The following is a 20427-nucleotide window of genomic DNA, read 5'->3' as shown; positions in this document are numbered from 1 at the left end:
TATGATATGCTATAGGTCAGGCCCTATTGGTCACGTGCCCTGCAATGCATACGTGTCAAGTAAAGAGAGCAAGAGTTGAGGGAATAGAGAATGTTTTTCCTAAACAAATGAGGGCTTTCGGTAAGATAACTTTTCAGTCAGAAATGGCTGTAATTGTGTTGCAGATTCAGCGACACAGACAGCAAAATAAACACTGTTGATGTTCTGTGGTGGTCGCTGCAGCAGGGAGGAAAGAGAGATAACGGGTGCTTGTCACACAGTCACACAGCGCAGCAAGTTTAAGCCGGCCCTGCACAATCAAATCAATTGCGGTCAAACTCCCTCCAGTCATGTTTGTGTCTTAATTATTTAATCAAACAGTGCACTTAAAGCATCAGACAAGCTCAGTGCATATAGTTGATTTGATTAAAACACATAGACTGTGTCTATATATGGAAAGATACGTTTTCAAATTTCAACCAATCGATTGGTCGAAAGAACAGATGACTCTTGGTCGACCAATATTTTTTTTGTCGGGGTCAGCCCTACTTCCAGTAAATGTGTTTTTGTAAAGTTTTCAGTGTAAATTGTTAAAAGTTGTCCTTGTGCATAGAGCTGTATGGTTTGTTAAACTTTTAAATTAATGTTTTTTGTTTGGCATACTTTTTAAGTGACAGATCTCAGCACAAATTTGTTTCCATAGAATTGGCCAGTACTTCATAATTCATTTCATAATGATTAGAGCTTCTGTACAGAGAAGCTGAGGACCGTGAGACCCTATTTCACAGGATTGATTGTTTAGTGGACACTTTTGTTCCTTTTTTAATGTAATCTTTATTTAAACCAGGAAGTTCCTTTTTTAATCTAACCTTTATTTAAACCAGGAAGTTCCTTTGAGATAAAGAATCTCTTTTTCAGAGACCAGTGGCCAAGAAAAGAGCTCCAGTATTAGAAGCAGCACTCACCAAACCGTTGGGAGTGTTCATGCCTTCATTATGCCAAAACAAAAGAGCCTGAAATGAGTTTAAACTCAGCAAATTCACAGTGGCAAGAACAATCACAGGGCTGTAACAGAGCAACACTTTTTCACACATTTTTTCAGTTTCGGTTCAAGTCAACCTTCTCAAATAAAAAGTGAAACAATCAGCATGCTTGAATCTTGGAAAGTTAATTTCCCCTTTTCTTTCTGTAATTGGAGGAGACATATGGAAATAATATGCCAGTAATTGCCCTGTAAGGTTATGTTAACATGCTGGGAAATCTCAAACACATTGATGTTTTCCAGCCAGGCCAGACCCAATGCATATTTGATCATTTATTTACAGTGGGAAAATGTCTGGGGAACAATGGAAACCAGCCTGGGTTTCTCCTCTCTCAACTGGCTTTTAAAACACATAGCACACCACTATGGCAACTCTATAGTACATTATTTCACTCTGTCCACCTTTCATGTACCCTAACAACAGTGTGGCAAATTATTTATTGAACATAAAAATGCCTCTCACTGTTTAAAAATATGGGATAAACATTACACACACCAAAATGGCGCCGGAGAAGAAGGCAGACGTTTTACGTGTCCCCAACCAATTGTGTTTTTTGTTCGTTTATTTGCATTGTTTGTAACTTATTTTTGTAACTTATTTTGTACATAATGTTGCCGCTACCGTCTCTTATGACCAAAAATAACTTCTGCACATCAGGACTGTGATTACTCACTACGGACTGGCAGAATCCTTTTTTTCCTTAACGAGTCTGACGAGCCCGATGCGAACGATACACTGCTTTCTTGGGAACAGGCCCAGATCCCCATGATTTGCGTGAAGAGGAGGCGGAGGAAAAGGGGCCAGAGGGCGAGCTGCATCTGAGAATGAAATTGATGACCTACGTGCAAGATTAAACTACCAACGGGACATTCAAAACTGTAATATCTTATGCTTCACGGAGTCGTGGCTGAACGACGACACTATCAACATACAGCTGGCTGGTTATACGCAGTACCGACAGGATAGAACAGTGATGTCTGGTAAGACATGGGGCGGCGGACTATGTATTTTTGTAAATAACAGCTGGTGCATGATATCTAAGCTATTGCACGCCTGAGGTAGAGTATCTCATGATAAGCTGTAGACCTCATTATCTACCTAGAGAGTTTTCACCTGTATTTTTCGTAGCTGTTTACATACCACCACAGTCAGAGGCTGGCACTAAGACAGCATTGAATGAGATGTATTCCGCCATAAGCAAACAAGAAAACGCTCACCCAGAGGCGGCGCTCCTAGTGGAAGGGGACTTTAATGCAGGGAAAGTTAAATCTGTTTTACCAAATTTCTATCAGCATGTTAAATGTGCAACCAGAGGGGGGAAAACTCTGGACCACCTTTACTCCACACACAGACACACATACAAATCTCTCCCTTGCCCGCCATTTGGCAAATCTGACCATAATTCTATCCTCCTGATTCCTGCTTACAAGCAAAAATTAAAGCAGGGAGCACCAGTGACTAGATCAATAAAAAAAGTGGTCAGATGAAGCAGATGCTAAGCTACGGGACTGTTTTGCTAGCACAGACTGGAATATGTTCCAAGATTCCTCCGATGGCATTGAGGAGTACACCACATCAGTCATTATCTTCATCAATAAGTGCATCGATGACGTTGTCCCCACAGTGACCGTACGTACATACCCCAACCAGAAGCCATGGAGTACAGGCAACATCCGCACTGAGCTAAAGGCTAGAGCTGCCGCTATCAAGGGGCGGGACTCTAATCCAGAAGCTTATAAGAAATCCCGCAATGCCCTCCGACGAACCATTAAACAGGCAAAGCATCAATACAGGACTAAAATCGAATCGTACTACACCGGCTTTGATGCTCATCGGATGTGGCAGTGCTTGCAAACCATTACAAACTACAAATGGAAGCACAGCAGAGAGCTGCCCAGTGACACAAGCCTACCAGACGAGCTAAACTACTTCTATGCTCGCTTCGAGGCAAATAACATTGAAAAATGCATGAGAGCACCAGCTGTTCCGGAAGACTGTGAGATCACGCTCTCTGTAGCTGATGTGAGTAAGACCTTTAAACAGGTCAACATTCACCGGGCTGCAGGGCCAGATGGATTACCAGGACGTGTACTGCGTGCATGTGCTGACCACCTGGCAAGTGTCTTCACTGACATTTTCAACCTCTCCCTGTCCGAGTCTGTAATATCAACATATTTTAAGCAGACCACCATAGTGCTTGTGCCCAAGAACACTAAGGTAACCTACCTAAATGACTACCAACCCGTAGCACTCGCATCTGTAGCCATGAAGTGCATTGAAAGGCTGGTCATGGCTCACATCAACACCATTATCCCAGAAACCCTAGACCAACTCTTAATTTGCATACCGCCCCAATAGATCCACAGATGATGCAATCTCTATTGCACTCCACACTGCCCTTTTCCAACTGGACAAAAGGAACACATATGTGAGAATGCTATTCATTGACTACAGCTCAGCGTTCAACACCATAGTGCCCTCAAAGCTCATCACTAAGCTAAGGACCCTGGGACTAAACACCTCCCTCTGCAACTGGATCCGAGACTTCCTGATACCCCAGGTGGTAAGGGTAGGTAACAACACATCGGCCACGCTGATCCTCAACACAGGGGCCCCTCGGGGGTACATGCTCAGTCCCCTCCTGTACTCCCTGTTCACTCATGACTGCACGGCCAGGCACGACTCCAACACTATCATTAAGTTTGCCGATGACACAACAGTGGTAGGCCTGATCACCGACAACGACGAGACAGCCTATAGGGAGGAGGTCAGAGACCTGGCCGTGGGCTGCCAGGATAACAACCTCTCCCTCAACGTGATCAAGACAAAGGAGATGATTGTGGACTACAGGAAAAAGAGGACACGCGCCCCCATTCTCATCGACGGAGCTGCAGTGGAGCAGATTGAGAGCTTCAAATTCCTTGGTGTCCACATCACCAACAAACCTACATGGTTCAAGCACACCAAGGCAGTCGTGAAGAGGGTACGACAAAACCTATTCCTCCTCAGGAGACCGAAAAGATTTGGCGTGGGTCCACAGATCCTCAAAAGGTTCTACAGCTGCACCATCGACAGCATTCTGACTGTTTGCAACACTGCCTGGTATGGCAACTGCTCGGCTTCCGACCGCAAGGCACTACAGAGGGTAGCGCGAATGGACCAGTACATCACTGGGGCCAAGCTTCCTGCCATCCAGGACCTCTATACAAGGCGGTGTCAGAGGAAGTCCCTAAAAAGACTCCAGCCACCCTAGTCATAGACTGTTCTCTCTGCTACCGCACGGCAAGCGGTACCGGAGCACCAAGTCTAAGTCCAAGAGGTTTCTAAACAGCTTCTACCCCCAAGCCATAAGACTCCTGAACAGCTCATAAAATGGCTACCCAGACTATTTGCATCCACCCCCCCCCCTTTACACCGCTGCTACTCTCTGTTTTTATCATCTATGCACAGTCACTTCAATAACTCTACCTACAAGTACATATTACCTCAACTAACCGGTGCCCCCACACATTGACTCTGTACCGGTACCCCCCTGTATATAGTCTCTATATTTTACTGCTGCTCTTTAATTACTTGTTGCTTTTATTTCTTATTCTTATCTGTATTTTTTTTTAACTGCATTGTTGGTTAGGGACTCGTAAGTAAGCATTTCACTGTAAGTTCTACGCCTGTTGTATTCCGCGCATGTGACTAATAAAATTTGATTTGAATTACAGTAAATGCACTGTCATCAGAGGCTGGTGTACTGTAAGTAGAGTAGACTTTCTCTACTTAGAAGGGACAGTTTGTGACATACATTAGTCACCCACACAAAGACCTGCCTGTTTATCCCGCTGGAGTTGGGCTTTGTCGTCACACACAGTGAAGTTATAGGGACTGACACTGGGAACAGCATGACCCACTTCTGGTTGACCTGGAAACACTCCGCAGGCTTGACCCCCTGTCTCACGCCAACGCAAGTTGCATCAAGCAGAGGTTAAACTAAATTGTGAATGAATCAAATCTGGGCTGATCAAAAGTTATTAAATGTGAAAATGAAGAGATGGAACAGAGGTCAGCACTCAGATGCTTTACACATTCACACCAAGACTGCTGAGTAAAATGGCTGGCACAAACATACATTACATTGACAAAGATACATTATTTCAATTACGGTGCACTTGTAAAAGACTTCTAAGACAAAATGGCAGTATTTTAATGATAACATGAGCTCAATGTGTGAGAGGAAAAATAGATGCTCAACAATCAAGTGCAAAAAAAATCCCACAAAAGTTTAAAAAAAAAGTGAAATTGACCTAGCTACATTTACTTTCACTTACTCTTTCACTTACTCTTTCTGTTCTTCAGCACACAGATTTCACATAAAAATACCTCACTTCCAAATACACTGCTCACTGGAATAATTCAAAGGAATAAAGGAATGAATCAGAAACAACAGTAAGGGTTGGGCTGATATGAACTAAAGATATGGAAATGAAAAACGTCTGTTCTTAAATTACTTTTGGAAAAGAACATCAAACTTTATCCCAGTTATGTGAGGACAAAGGAAAAACATGTTTTGGGACAGGGCCAAGTATTTCCATAAGAGTTTTGAGCTCATCAAGTCCAACCTACAACTTGGAGTCATAGATCCTGTGAAAACAATATTATGTGACTACTACCCCCTTGTGGATAGAACTCCACATTACACATTGGTGGACAGACCGTGTAATGCACTGAAAACAATGCACTACAAATCAATAAAATTATGTTTTTTATGCCCACCTAAAAATATAATAGAAATGGTATTTTCCAAAATATCAAATAATGAGTCAAACATATAGTATTATTATGTTATTAAATATATTTAGGCTGTTCCTGCACTGTGATGTCACATCAAACCATCGAGGGGTTGATGAATCACAAAAGCCATCAATGTAACAATACAACCATGAAATGGACACAAAACCCCAGTTGCAGCTCCTGAGGTAAGCAGAGCACCTTGCTCTGAGAGTAGAACAACAAGTCAGGTCTAAGCTGTAACACTAGGCTACATCCCAGTTGCTGACACCTCTCACTCATAATCCAACTAGTCACGCCAGTACTGGGGGCTGACATTACCATACAAACACAGGTATCCGTGGAAACCGCTGGGATGGCACAGTGAGCTGACAGAACAGGCAGCTCAGATTAAGTGGAGACATAAATAGGTAGGTCTTACTTAAATGCACTGTCAGGATGGCACCTAAATCCTCAGGGACGCTGTCTCGCAGTCTTAAAGCTAAGAACATCCGTCCCTGTGAGATTCAGGGATCTTTCATAATCTTTCCTCGTCTTCAGGGAGGACAACTACTTAAAGCCACTACTGATCCTACATAGCACAGTTTAATATTCTGCTTCTACAGCTATAAAATAAATTCTACCATGTATTTCATCCTTATCATGGATATTGCCAAATGAAATACCTATCTGATCATTCATCTCTAAGCTGTATTGAAGTAGCTACAATGAGTGATAGTGTAATGATCAATGCGACCAACTGACAAATCAGTTGCACCCTTTCAGGGCAAAGTTAAACAATGTTCTCCTGGCCCAATTTCACTGTAATGAATGGACACCTGGTAATGATTGACCATAGGACAGAGGGAGAAACTCTAAGCACATGATCATCTCCGAAATGGCTGAATCAGCAGTGATTGGTCAACTGTGTCCATTGGGCCGAGTACAGAGGGCGAGGGGGGTGGTGGTTTAGACCCTTGGACAGAGGCAGGTCAGAGTAGAGGTGACCAGGGGGTGGAGCCATCACTGCTGCTTTGAGTGACACGTGAGGTACCCACCCATAGACAAGCTCATGGTTGTAAACACTTTCCCATCAGAAAGGAACAACCACTTTTCCACCTTTTCAATAAAACGTCATTAACCATACTTTATCTGCCCTAACAAATTGAGGCAATATGACTACACAATCCCACATATACAATAATTATCTACAAGAAAGCTTGACACCAACAATTGCAGGTACACAGATGATGACGGCAGCTTTTACAAGGAAATAGAGAGATCACAGATTCTAATTCTCTGCTGTTTTAGGGGACTGAGTGGTGGCAAGATTAGGACTTCATCTATTGCATAGTGTTGAAAACAGCTGTTACCAACTCAACTATTTGCCCTCTGACCTGTGTTTTGGTCCCTGAATGGGGGTCTCTGGATTCCCATCCCTGTCACAGCATTTACAAGCTCAGGGAGCCCTGCTTCAGCACCCCCCCCCCCTCCACCCTCTACAGCCCCTTGACCCCCACATTACCCCTGCCCACTCCATGCACGAGGCATCCTGGGACTTGAATAGGCCAAGGGAGAGTAGTGTTGTCCATGGGTACTCTCTGATCCTGCCTCCTCAAGTTTACAATCCAATCAGGTTTTGCCTCATAAATCCATGCCTCCTCCCATAGGGGGCAACAATGCCAGTCTTTCTCTGTGCACTGGTTTAATAGTTCCCCCAAGGTTCCTTCCACTTATTACTGACTCCCACAGGTTTATAGAGGCCAGGACACAGAGGCTGCTGAGAAAGTGCAGTCCAGAGGAGAGCTGCAACAATCAGGTCAGCATGGAGTCACGGCGAGGTCAGAAGTTTCTGAACTGAGTTTAACTTCTGACCTCTGGATGGTGCCACCTGGCTCCACAGCCAGGACGAAGTGAAGGGAGCATCTCAAATGAACTTCACCTGAACCTGGACCTTAACATTGGACAAACCCCCCACCCCTGCCCCATGCCCCTTCCACCAGCCTGTTGCCCCACGGTGAGAGGAGAGAGGGCCTGCAACCACATGGTACCACAGTAGCCAACAAACACACAAACACAGTCTTAGGGGGAACTGAGAAATGCCTGACTATATCCCTTACAAAACTGGGCAGGTGTTTAATTTACTGTATGTGTGTAAGTGTATGTGTGTAACATTTATCTGTTCAATGGACACATTGAGACTATTCTCTGCAAATATTCAATTCCATCCCATATCTTGCTGTATCTGTGAGACAGAGGCTGTACACAAACAGAGACCATGTTGTGGGCCAGCTTCTGTTCTATTTTCAGTTGAACATGTCCCCCTGGTGGAGATGGAAGGAGTCACATGCTACATTGAAGACATGCTTATTATGCCAGTATGGGAAAGGCAAGAGGAACAGCAAAACCTGTATCAATTATTTTCTCCTGAACTTGGAATGATGGAGAGCTGGACATAGGCAGACATTTTACATTTCAGGGGGAACTGGGATGCCGGCAAACTGAGATATTTGCACTAGTAAAAAAGGCCATATGAACCATAAAGCTTTTTTCAAATTTTTATGCATGTTTTTTTCGTTTCATATAAACATATTTTTCTTCATTCTATTTTTTATATTTTTTACTCCATATACAAACTTATACATAGGAACAAAAACGTACAGATGCACACAAACAATGACTACATCTCATCTGCCCAGACCCACATGCTCACACCCCCATTCCTATTGTTTGCCACTTGGCCTTAAATTGTATCAATTTGTTTTTCTCGGCCACCCATGCCATTTCAATATTGAAATAATAAATAATTATATTTTTCCATTGTGTTAATGATGGCGGATTGATTTCCAAGTTTTTAGAATATGTTTTTTCAAGATGAGAAGAGAATTGTTCAGCCCATTTTGGTATGTCACTACACCCCCATATGCCATGTCTTGAAATATGCAGACAGATGGATTAATAGTATGTTTACATTGTAATACTTCTGACAGCAAACTTTCTAGCTCCGCCCACAACTTCCAGACTATAGCATTACCAGAAAGCATAGATTATTGAGTGATTATTCGTTTTTCACTTATGAAATTCTGCATTTGTGCTGTAGAATTTATTAATTTTGTCTCTTGTATAATAAATTCTATACATTCTTTTATACTGGATTAAGCGTACTTTTTCGTTAACTGTAATTTCGTTAGTTATGCTCCAACTTTCCCTCCATCTTGTGCCAACATCAGTTCTTTTTAAGTCTTGGTTTCCAATCAAATCAAATCAAATTTCAAATCAAATGTATTTATAAAGCCCTTCTTACATCAGCTGCTATCTCAAAGTGCTGTACAGAAACCCAGCCTAAAACTCCAAACAGCAAGCAATGCAGGTGTAGAAGCACGGTGGCTAGGAAAAACTCCCTAGAAAGGCGAAAACCTAGGAAGAAACCTAGAGAGGAACCTGGCTATGAGGGGTGGCCTTCAATAGTTTATATTTTTTTCTAAGAGATTGCCAGTTGGATAGGCTCTCTGTAAGTCTTTGAAAACTGTATCCTATCATATGAACATCCTTTTCTGACTCAAATAACATTCCCTAAAGGTTGCTCTGATGTCCAAAAGATGTCAAATCTAAATGTTGTGATATGTAACTTTTAAGTTGCATTGGTCAGTCCAAAATTAATTTGTAATTCTCTCATGGAAATAAATGTACTTCCTGTCACTAAGTCATTTAGAGTTTATACGCCTTTAGTTTCCATGTGGACCAATTTATCAGTGAATTCTGAAAAGCTATCCAAGGATTATTCCATAAGGTTGTGTTTTTAGGGAGTGATATTGGTTCTTTTTTGAAAATGTTTTCTTCCACATTGTTATAGTGTTCTTAACTATAAAGTTGTTAATGTTCTTAGCTTTATCCTTTGAAAATAGACACTTAAAAAGACTCTGGGGATGAGCATGCGCATCTTCAATATGTACCAAATGTTCCTCTTTGTCACGACAGTGACGGATGGTGGCGCCCCTCCTCGGAGCTCGGCGGTCGTCGTCGCCGGCCTACTAGCTACCATCGATCCCTTTTTGTTTCACTTTCGTTTGGTTAGGTCTAGGTAGGCACGCACCTGTTTTGGGTTAGTCATTAGTAAGGGGGGGGTTATTTAGGTTAGCGTAGGATGTATGTGGTTGTACGTGATTGTGTTGCTTGTCCAGGGTTTTTTTTGTGCGAAAAGAACGTGTACTGAGTTTTCCTTCTGCCAGTGGTTTATTTTATTTGTGTACACCAGCGCAGAATCTTTAAGGGCTGCGCCCCTATACCTTGTCGACCACAAACAGTTGCTTCAAATAAAGAAGTGTGGTCACGAACTCTCTGTCTCCTGCGCCTGACTCTACCTCTCCTGTGGTTCCTCGAGCCAGCCCGTGACAGAAATCACGTACCACAACTTAATGGAGTCAGCAGGAGCTTCAGCGCCAGCCATGTCCATGGAGGAAACCGTAGACCAACACTCCACCCTGCTCCACCGGCTGGGGAACGCCATGGATCAGGTGTTGGCGAGTCTGGAGAGCTGGGACCGACGCGCTCTCGGCCCCCTGAACGCGGCAGGCCAACAGCCTGCGCCCCCACCAGCACCCACAGCACCCAGTACCAGTGGGGTGAAACTCGCTCCCCCCAGGGAGTACGATGGAACGGCCGCTGGGTGTAAGGGCTTCTTACTCCAGTTGGAGTTATACCTGGCGACCGTTCGTCCCTCTCCCTCGGGGGAGGAGAGCGTCAGCGTCCTCGTCTCCTGTCTCACGGGTAAGGCCCTGGAATGGGCAAACGCCGTGTGGGACAGTCCGGACTCAGCCAGGGACAACTACCCAGAGTTCACCCGCCGCTTTCGGGCAGTATTCAATCATCCCCCGGAGGGGAGAGCGGCGGGTGAGCGGCTGTTTCACCTGAGGCAGGAGACGAGGAGCGCGCAGGATTTCGCTCTCAAGTTCCGGGCCCTGGCCGCGGGAGCAGGGTGGAATGAGAGGGCCCTTATAGATCACTACCGTTGTAGTTTGAGGGAGGACGTCCGCCGGGAATTAGCCTGTCAGAACACGACCCACACACTGGACCAACTGGTGGATCTGTCCATCCGACTGGACAATCTGCTGGCCGCCCGCGGACGTCCGACCCGGGCCCTGCTCATTCCACCCTCCAGCCCTCCTGCTCCCACGCCTATGGAGATAGGGGGCAGCAGCCAGGAAGACTGGAGGGGAGGTCGCTCCTGCACCTCATGTGGTCGCAGAGGGCACACTGTGGACCGGTGCTGGGGAGACTCCCCTAGGAGTCCAGAAGGCAGGCAGAGCGCTCCTTTGACACCTCAGGTGAGTCAGCACCAGCCTCACCCAGACCCCCCTGTCCGTCACATGTATGTGTCAGTGTCTTTTCCTGGTTTCTCCCCTCACTCCCGGTTTAAGGCGCTAGTCGATTCAGGCGCAGCAGGGAGTTTTATGGACCGTGGGGTCGCGGCTAAGTTAGGGATTCCCCTGGTCCAGTTGGACCAACCCTTCCCCGTGCACGCCCTAGACAGTCGACCACTAGGGTCAGGGCTGGTCAGGGAGGTCACTGTGCCTCTGGTCATGGTAATGCGGGGGGGTCATGAGGAGCGGATTAGTCTTTTCCTCATCGATTCCCCAGCGTTTCCAGTGGTTCTAGGGATTCCCTGGCTAGCCACTCACAACCCTAAGATTTCATGGGGACAGAGGGCTCTTAAGGGGTGGTCAAATGAGTGCTCGGGCAGGTGCATAGGAGTTTCCATCGGTGCGACTACGGTGGAGAGTCCAGACCAAGTCTCCACCGTGCACATTCCCTCAGAGTATGCCGATTTGGCTATCGCCTTCAGTAAAACGAAGGCGACCCAATTACCACCTCATCGACGAGGAGACTGTGCGATAAACCTCCAGGTGGGCGCTGCCCTTCCTCGTAGTCACGTTTATCCCCTGTCTCAGGAGGAAACAGAGGCTATGGAGACATACGTCACTGAGTCCTTGAGGCAGGGATACATTCGGCCATCTCACTCACCCGTCTCCTCGAGCTTCTTTTTCGTGAAGAAGAAGGAGGGAGGTCTGCGCCCGTACATTGACTATAGAGGTCTAAATGCCATCACAGTGGGTTTCAGTTACCCACTACCTCTCATCGCTTCGGCGATGGAGTCATTTCACGGGGTGCGCTTCTTCACGAAATTGGATCTCAGGAGCGCATATAATCTGGTGCGTATCCGAGGAGGGGACAAGTGGAAAACTGCATTTAGTACCACATCTGGCCATTATGAGTACCTCGTCATGCCGTATGGGTTAAAGAATGCTCCCGCAGTCTTTCAATCCTTTGTGGACGAGATTCTCCGGGACCTGCTCGGTCAGGGTGTAGTGGTATACATCGATGACATTCTGGTCTACTCCGCTACACGCGCCGAGCATGTGTCTCTGGTGCGTAAAGTGCTTGGGCGACTGGTGGAGCATGACCTATACGTCAAGGCTGAGAAATGTGAGTTTTCCAAACCAGCCGTCTCTTTCTTGGGGTATCGCATTTCCTCATCAGGGGTAGTGATGGAATGTGACCGCGTCTCAGCCGTGCGTAATTGGCCGACTCCCACCACGGTGAAGGAAGTGCAGCGGTTTTTGGGATTTGCCAATTACTACCGGAGGTTTATCCGGGGCTTTGGGCAGGTGGCGGCTCCCATTACCTCACTGTTGAAGGGGGGCCCGGTGCGGTTGCAGTGGTCCGCGGAGGCGGACAGGGCCTTTAGTCGTCTGAAGGTTTTGTTCACCGACGCTCCGGTGCTGGCGCACCCGGACGCCTCTTTGCCCTTCACAGTGGAGGTGGACGCGTCCGAGGTTGGGGTAGGAGCCGTGCTGTCCCAGCGCTCGGGCGCCCCCCCCAAGCTCCGCCCCTGCACCTTCTTCTCTAGGAAGTTGAGTCCGGCGGAGCGTAACTATGATGTGGGGGACAGGGAGCTGTTGGCTGTGGTCAGAGCCCTGAAGGTGTGGAGACATTGGCTTGAGGGGGCGCGTCACCCTTTTCTCATCTGGACTGACCACCGCAATCTGGAGTACATCCGGGCGGCGAGGAGACTGAACCCGCGTCAAGCCAGGTGGGCGATGTTCTTTACGAGATTTCGGTTTAACATCTCATATATCCCAGGTTCCCGGAACACTAAGGCCGACGCACTGTCTCGTCTCCATGACGCCGAGGAACGGTCCACCGATCCCACGCCCATACTTCCAGCCTCCTGCCTGGTGGCACCGGTGGTCTGGGAGGTGGACGCGGACATCGAGCGGGCGTTACGGACGGAGCCTACTCCTCCGCAGTGTCCAGTGGGTCGTAAATACGTTCCGCTCGGTGTTCGCGATCGGCTGATTCGGTGGGCTCACACGCTTCCCTCCTCGGGTCACCCAGGGGTTGAGCGGACAGTGCGTGGTGTTAGTGGGAGATACTGGTGGCCCACCTTGGTGAGGGACGTGAGGCACTATGTCTCCTCCTGTTCGGTGTGCGCTCAGAGTAAGGCTCCCAGGCACCTGCCTAGAGGGAGATTACAACCCCTCCCGGTTCCACAACGACCATGGTCCCACCTGGCGGTGGATTTCTTGACCGATCTCCCGCCGTCTCAGGGCAACACTACGATCCTGGTCGTTGTGAACCGGTTTTCTAAGTCCTGCCGTCTGCTTCCGTTACCCGGTCTTCCTACGGCCCTGCAGACCGCGGAAGCCTTATTCACCCACGTCTTCCGGCACTACGGGGTGCCTGAGGATATCGTCTCAGATCGAGGCCCCCAGTTCACGTCCCGAGTGTGGCGGGCGTTTATGGAGCGACTGGGGGTTTCGGTCAGTCTGACCTCGGGGTTTCACCCCGAAAGTAATGGGCAGGTGGAAAGGGTAAACCAGGAGGTGGGCAGGTTCCTGCGGTCCTACTGCCAGGACCGGCCAGGGGAGTGGGCAAGGTTCGTGCCATGGGCCGAAATGGCTCAGAACTCTTTGCGCCACTCCTCCACCAACATGTCACCATTCCAATGTGTGTTGGGTTATCAGCCGGTCCTGGGGCCATGGCATCAGAGCCAGACGGAGGCCCCTGCGGTGGAGGAATGGGTTCAGCGCTCAAGGGAGACCTGGAACGCTGTGCAGGAATCCCTGGAACGAGCCAGGGAGCGACAAAAAGCGAGCGCTGACCGGCACCGCAGCGAGGCCCCCGTGTTCACCCCAGGGGAGAGAGTCTGGCTCTCGACCCGGAACCTGCCCCTCCGCCTGCCCTGCCGGAAGCTGGGTCCGCGGTTTGTGGGGCCATTTAAAGTCCTGAGGAGAATAAACGAGGTGTGTTACAGATTACAACTTCCTTCTTATTATCGTATTAACCCCTCGTTTCATGTGTCTCTCCTCAGGCCGGTGGTAGCTGGTCCGCTGCAGGAAAATGAGGTACGGGAGGTCCCTCCACCCCCCTGGACATCGGGGGGCCCCCGGCGTACACAGTCCGGTCCATCTTGGACTCCAGACGCCGGGCGAGGGGCCTGCAGTACCTCGTGGACTGGGAGGGGTACGGCCCGGAGGAGAGGTGCTGGGTACCGGTGGAGGACATACTGGACCCAGCGCTCATCCGGGAGTTCCACAGCCTCCATCCGGATCGCCCTGCGCCTCGCCCTCCGGGGCGTCCTCGAGGCCGGCGTCGGCGCGCTGCGGGAGCCGCGCGTCAGGGGGGGAGTACTGTCACGACAGTGACGGATGGTGGCGCCCCTCCTCGGCCGGGCGGAGCTCGGCGGTCGTCGTCGCCGGCCTACTAGCTACCATCGATCCCTTTTTGTTTCACTTTCGTTTGGTTAGGTCTAGGTAGGCACGCATCTGTTTTGGGTTAGTCATTAGTAAGGGGGGGTTATTTAGGTTAGCGTAGGATGTATGTGGTTGTACGTGATTGTGTTGCTTGTCCGGGTTTTTTTGTGCGAAAAGAACGTGTACTGAGGTTTCCTTCTGCCAGTGGTTTATTTTATTTGTGTACACCACCGCAGAATCTTTAAGGGCTGCGCCCCTATACCTTGTCGACCACAAACAGTTGCTTCAAATAAAGAAGTGTGGTCACGAACTCTCTGTCTCCTGCGCCTGACTCTACCTCTCCTGTGGTTCCTCGAGCCAGCCCGTGACACTCTTTAGTGCATTTAACTATATGTCGCAATTAAAATCCTTGGGTAGCAAGACTTAGAAAGATGTAAAACTCTCCTTTTTATTTTATGAATTTTATTTGTCCATATAAAGTCTGTTATGACCGAGTATACTTTTTTAAAGGATATCTTCAGTGGGGTAATTGGTATTACCAAAAATAAATACAAAACTTTAGCAGCCATGCTATTCTAAAGAGGTAAGATTTATGGGAAGATCATTCAATTGAATTAGATGTGCTTTAATATTGTTAAGTAATAGAATCATCTTTATATATTTGTTGTTTGTTGTCACTTATTAACCATCCTAAGTATTTAATATTTTTTGTGGTCCAGTTAAAGGATTGCTGTGAGTTGTTATTTTTATTTTTCCTATTGACATAATTTTTTGTAAATCCACGTAAATGTTACAGTTGAAGTCAGAAGTTTGCATACACTTAGGTTGGAGTCATTAAAACTCATTTTTCAACCACTCCACAAATGTCTTGTTAACAAACTATCATTTTTGCAAGTCGGTTAGGACATCTACTTTGTGCATGACACAAGTCATTTTTCCAACAATAGTTTACAGACAGATTATTTCACTTATAATTCACTGTATCACAATTCCAGTGGGTCAGAAGTTACATACAGTAAGTTGCCTGTGCCTTTAAACAGCTTGGAAAATTCCAGAAAATTATGTCATGGCTTTAGAAGCTTCTGATAGGCTAATTGACATAATTTGAGTCAATTGGAGGTGTATCTGTGGATGTATTTCAAGGCCTACCTTCAAACTCAGTGCTTATTTTCTTGATATCATGGGAAAATGAAAAGAAATCAGCCAAGACCTCAGAAAGTCTGGTTCATCCTTGGGAGCAATTTCCAAATGCCTGAAGGCACCACATTCATCTGTACATATAATCGTACGCAAGTATAAACACCATGGAACCACGCAGCCGTCATACCGCTCAGGAAGGAGACGCGTTCTGTCTCCTAGAGATGAACGTACTTTGGTGTGAAAAGTGCAAATCAATCCCAAAACAACAGCAAAGGACCTTGTGAAGATGCTGGAGGAAACAGGTTAAAAAGTATCTATATCCACAGTAAAACGAGTCCTATATCGACATAACCCGAAAGGCTGCTCAGCAAGGAAGAAGCCACTGCTCCAAAACCGCTATAAAAAAGCCAGACTACGATTTGCAACTGCACATGGGGACAAAGATCACACTTTTTGGAGAAATGTCCTCTGGTCTGATGAAACAACAATAGAACTGTTTGGCCATAATGACCATCGTTATGTTTGGAGAAAAAAGGGGGATGCTTGCAAGCCGAAGAACACCATCCCAACGTGAAGCACAGGGGTGGTAGCATCATGTTGTGGGGGTGCTTTGCTGCATGAGGGACTGGTGCACTTCACAATATAGATGGCATCATGAGGAAGGAAAAGTATGTGGATATATTGAAGCAACATCTCAAGACATCAGTCAGGAAGTTAAAGCTTGGTCTTAAATGGGTCTTCCAAATGGACAATGACACCAAGCATACTTCCAAAGTTGTGGCAAAATGGATTAAGGACAACAAAGTCAAGGTATTGGAGTGGCCATCACAAAGCCCTGACCTCAATCCTATAGAACATTTGTGGGCAGAACTGAAAAAGTGTGTGCGAGCAAGGAGGCCTACAAACCTGACTCAGTTACACCAGCTCTGTCAGGAGGAATGGGCCAAAATTCACCCAACTTATTGTGGGAATCTTGTGGAAGGCTACCCAAAATGTTTGATCTAAGTTAAACAATTTAAAGACAATGCTACCAAATACTAATTGAGTGTATGTAAACTTCTGACCCACTGGGAATGTGATGAAAGAAATAAAAGCTGAAATAAATCATTCTCTCTACTATTATTCTGACATTTCACATTCTTAAAATAAAGTGGTCCTAACTGACCTAAGACAGGGAATTTCTATTTGGATTAAATGTCAGGAATTGTGAAAAACTGGGTTTAAACGTATTTGGCTAAGGTGTATGTCAACTGTAAGTCTAGTACAGTGCTGTTGTCTTGTTAAACCTACGTATCCTAAACTTTTGGTTACATTTAACACAATATTGACATTGATTAATGTTTATTCAGACACTGGGGGAATAGTGGCATCCTGGCTTGGTAACTCCTTACACCACGTGTCAAACTCATTCCACGAAGGGCCGAGGGTCTGCGGGTTTTCACTCCTCCCTTGTACTTGACTGATTAATTAAGGTCACTAATTCGTAAGGAACTCCCCTCACCTGGTTGTCTATGTCTTAATTGAAAGAAAAAAACAAAACCCTGCATACACTTGGCCCTCCATGGAACAAGTTTGACACCCCTGCCCAACACTGAGGACCAGTACATGTACTATTCTATCTGCCCACTAGAGAGCGTCATTGAGCCAATTTTGCTGCCATCCCAAATGTATTGCTGCTGGGTGAACGTTACAAGCCTGACATTAGATGATGTGTGGAATAAATATCACCACTCACAATAAACTCCAAACTAAAATCTTCAACTGAAAATTTACGGAAGAACATAGAAATACATGAATGACTTTATCACTAATAATAGTGGTTAGATGTGTATTTGTCCTATCATGATGTTAAAATTCAAGTAAACTCACCTATGACATCATTCTGTTCAACTTCCAAGGGATGGTCACCATAGAAGCCTGAAAAACAAAAGAGACAAGAAGGACAGAAGGACAATCAGATATCACTAGATACACTATGCATACAAAAGTATGTGGACACCCCTTCAAATTAGTGGATTCGGCTATTTCAGCCACACCCGTTGCTGACAGGTGTATAAAATCGAGCACACCGCCATGCAATCTCCATAGACACACATTGGCAGTAGAATGGCCTTACTGAAGAGCTCAGTGACTTTCAATGTGGCACTGTCATAGGATAAAACCTTTCCAAGTCAGTTTGTCAAATTTCTGCCCTGCTAGAGCTACCCCTGTCAACTGTAAGTGCTGTTATTGTAAAGTGGAAACATCTAGGAGCAACAATGGCTCAGCGGTGAAGTGGTAGGCCACACAAGCTCACAGAACGGGACGGCAGAGCGCTGAAGCGGTGGTGTGTAGAAATCGTCTGTCCTCGGTTGCAACACTCACTACCGAGTTCCAAACTGCCTCTGGAAGCAACGTCAGCACAAGAACTGTTCGTCGGGAGCTTCATGAAATGGGTTTCCATGGCCAATCAGCGGCACACAAGCCTACGATCACCATGCGCAATGCTAAGCGTTGGCTGGAGTGGTGTAAAAGACGCCACCATTGGAGAAGTGGAAATGCGTTCTCTGGAATGATGAATTACGATTCACCATCTGGCAGTCTGATGGACAAATCTGGGTTTGGCGGACAGCAGGAGAACGCTACCTGCCGAATGCATAGTGCCAACTGTAAAGTTTGGTGGGGGAGGCCTAATGGTCTGGGGCTGTTTTTCATGGTTCTGGCTAGGCACCTTAGTTCCAGTGAAGGGAAATCTTAACGCTACAGCATACAATTACATTCTAGACTATTCTGTGCTTAGAACTTTGTGGCAACAGTTTGGGGAAGGCCCTTTTCTGTTTCAGCATGACAATGCCCACGTGCACAAAGTGAGCTCCATACAGAAATTGTTTGTCGAGATTGGTGTGGAAGAACTTGACTGGCCTGCACAGAGCCCTGACCTCAACCCCATCAAACACCTTTGGGATAAATTACAGGCTGACCACACCGCTCGCGTCGCGTGTGCAAGCGTTACAAAATTAATTTAGAAATCTATGTTATTCAATTATTGCACCCACACTGCTCGCACGCGCCAACGAGCATCTGCGTTACCAAGGGATAAAAATAGAAATCAGTTCTATTTCTGACGCAGATCGCGCAGCAAGTCCTGCCTCTCCCATCTCCTCATTGGTTTATAGAAGCAGTTACCCACGTGCCATCTCCTCATTGGTTATACCCACGTGGGTGACTGAAAGACGAACGAGGTCAGTGGCGGTAATGCACCTAATTTATGAAAGTTGCCAATTGCAATATAAAGTCAAGAGAAGAAAAAGCCTAGAAGGAGGAGAGATGACTAGAAACGATTCGGTTGACCGTTTTATGTGTGGATTAATTGGCAGAGTAGAGGACCTTGTGCATTTCAGGTAAAATAACTACTTAACGTTTATATCCCAGGGCAAATTAGCTAGCAACAGCAAGCTAGCTAAATAGGACAAATTAGTTAGCAAGTGCAAGCTAACCAGCTAAATTGCCATAAATATTTAATGCTTTCGACCTGTCCCCAAATTAATATAATTGATTCAGAGTTTGTTTTGATATTTTAACCTGCGTGTCATGATCACGTTTGGTGTGGGGGGACAAAATACATTTATGCACCATTGGCGCACGATGGCGCACGCACGCAGCCAGTTTGGGTTCCGTGTTAGAATGCCGACTGTAAGCCAGGCCTAATCGCCCAATATCAGTGCCTGACCTCACTAATGCTCTTGAGGCTGAATGGAAGCAAGTCCCCGCAGCAATGTTCCAACATCTAGTGGAAAGCCTTCCCAGAAGAGTGGAGGCGGTTATAGCAGCAAACTCCATATTAATGCCCATGATTTTGGAATGAGATGTTCGACGAGCAGGTGTCCACATACTTTTGGTTATGTGTTGTAGCTCTTGCTGTAGCCACTAATTGCTCATGTTGACTATGAAGTGAGACCATTTTTGTGACTAGTCCATCAGTGCCATACCATCTATACTGTGCACTGGGTCTAGACCAAAGGGCCAGGGTTCTGGTCTAGAAGCACGGTTTCAACAGTTTTGCTTCGTACTTCTCTGATTCAGAGGGGTTGGGTTAAATGTGGAAGACACATTTCCGTTTAATGTACACTGCTCAAAACACTTAAACAACACAATGTAACTCCTAGTCAATCACACTTCTGTGAAATCAAACTGTCCACTTAGGAAGCAACACTGATTGACAATAAATTTCACATGCTGTTGTGCAAATGGAATAGACAACAGGTGGAAATTATAGGCAATTAGCAAGACACCCCCAATAAAGGAGTGGTTCTGCAGGTGGGGACCACAGACCATTTCTCAGTTCCTATGCTTCCTGGCTGATGTTTTGGTCACTTTTGAATGCTGGCAGTGCTTTCACTCTAGTGGTAGCATGAGACGGAGTCTACAACCCACACAAGTGGCTCAGGTAGTGCAGCTCATCCAGGATGGCACATCAATGCGAGCTGTGGCAAGAAGGTTTGCTGTGTCTGTCAGCGTAGTGTCCAGAGCATGGAGGCGCTACCAGGAGACAGGCCAGTATATCAGGAGATGTGGAGGAGGCCGTAGGAGGGCAACAACCCAGCAGCAGGATCGCTACCTCCGCCTTTGTGCAAGGAGGAGCAGGAGAAGCACTGCCAGAGCCCTGCAAAATGACCTCCAGCAGGCCACAAATGTGCATGTGTCTGCTCAAACGGTCAGAAACAGACTGCATGAGGGTGGTATGAGGGCCCGACGTCCACAGGTGGGGGTTGTGC

The 20427-nt window shown here is 46.6% G+C and overlaps 1 protein-coding gene across 1 annotated transcript in view; it reads right to left on the bottom strand.

Moving 5' to 3' along the window:
- Window positions 1-20427, bottom strand: part of nr6a1a (nuclear receptor subfamily 6, group A, member 1a) — a 141290-nt gene that overhangs the window by 100110 nt on the left and 20753 nt on the right. Inside the window, exon 2 of the mRNA XM_014171647.2 lies at window positions 17543-17590. Within this exon, the coding sequence (XP_014027122.1) occupies window positions 17543-17590 (48 nt within the window). The remainder of the gene's footprint in view (window positions 1-17542; window positions 17591-20427) is intronic.

Source organism: Salmo salar, chromosome ssa24, assembly GCF_905237065.1.
Source record: "Salmo salar chromosome ssa24, Ssal_v3.1, whole genome shotgun sequence".
Taxonomy (NCBI): domain Eukaryota; kingdom Metazoa; phylum Chordata; class Actinopteri; order Salmoniformes; family Salmonidae; genus Salmo; species Salmo salar.
Note: the sequence above shows the minus strand (reverse complement) of the source record. Positions and strands in the feature narration are given on the sequence as shown.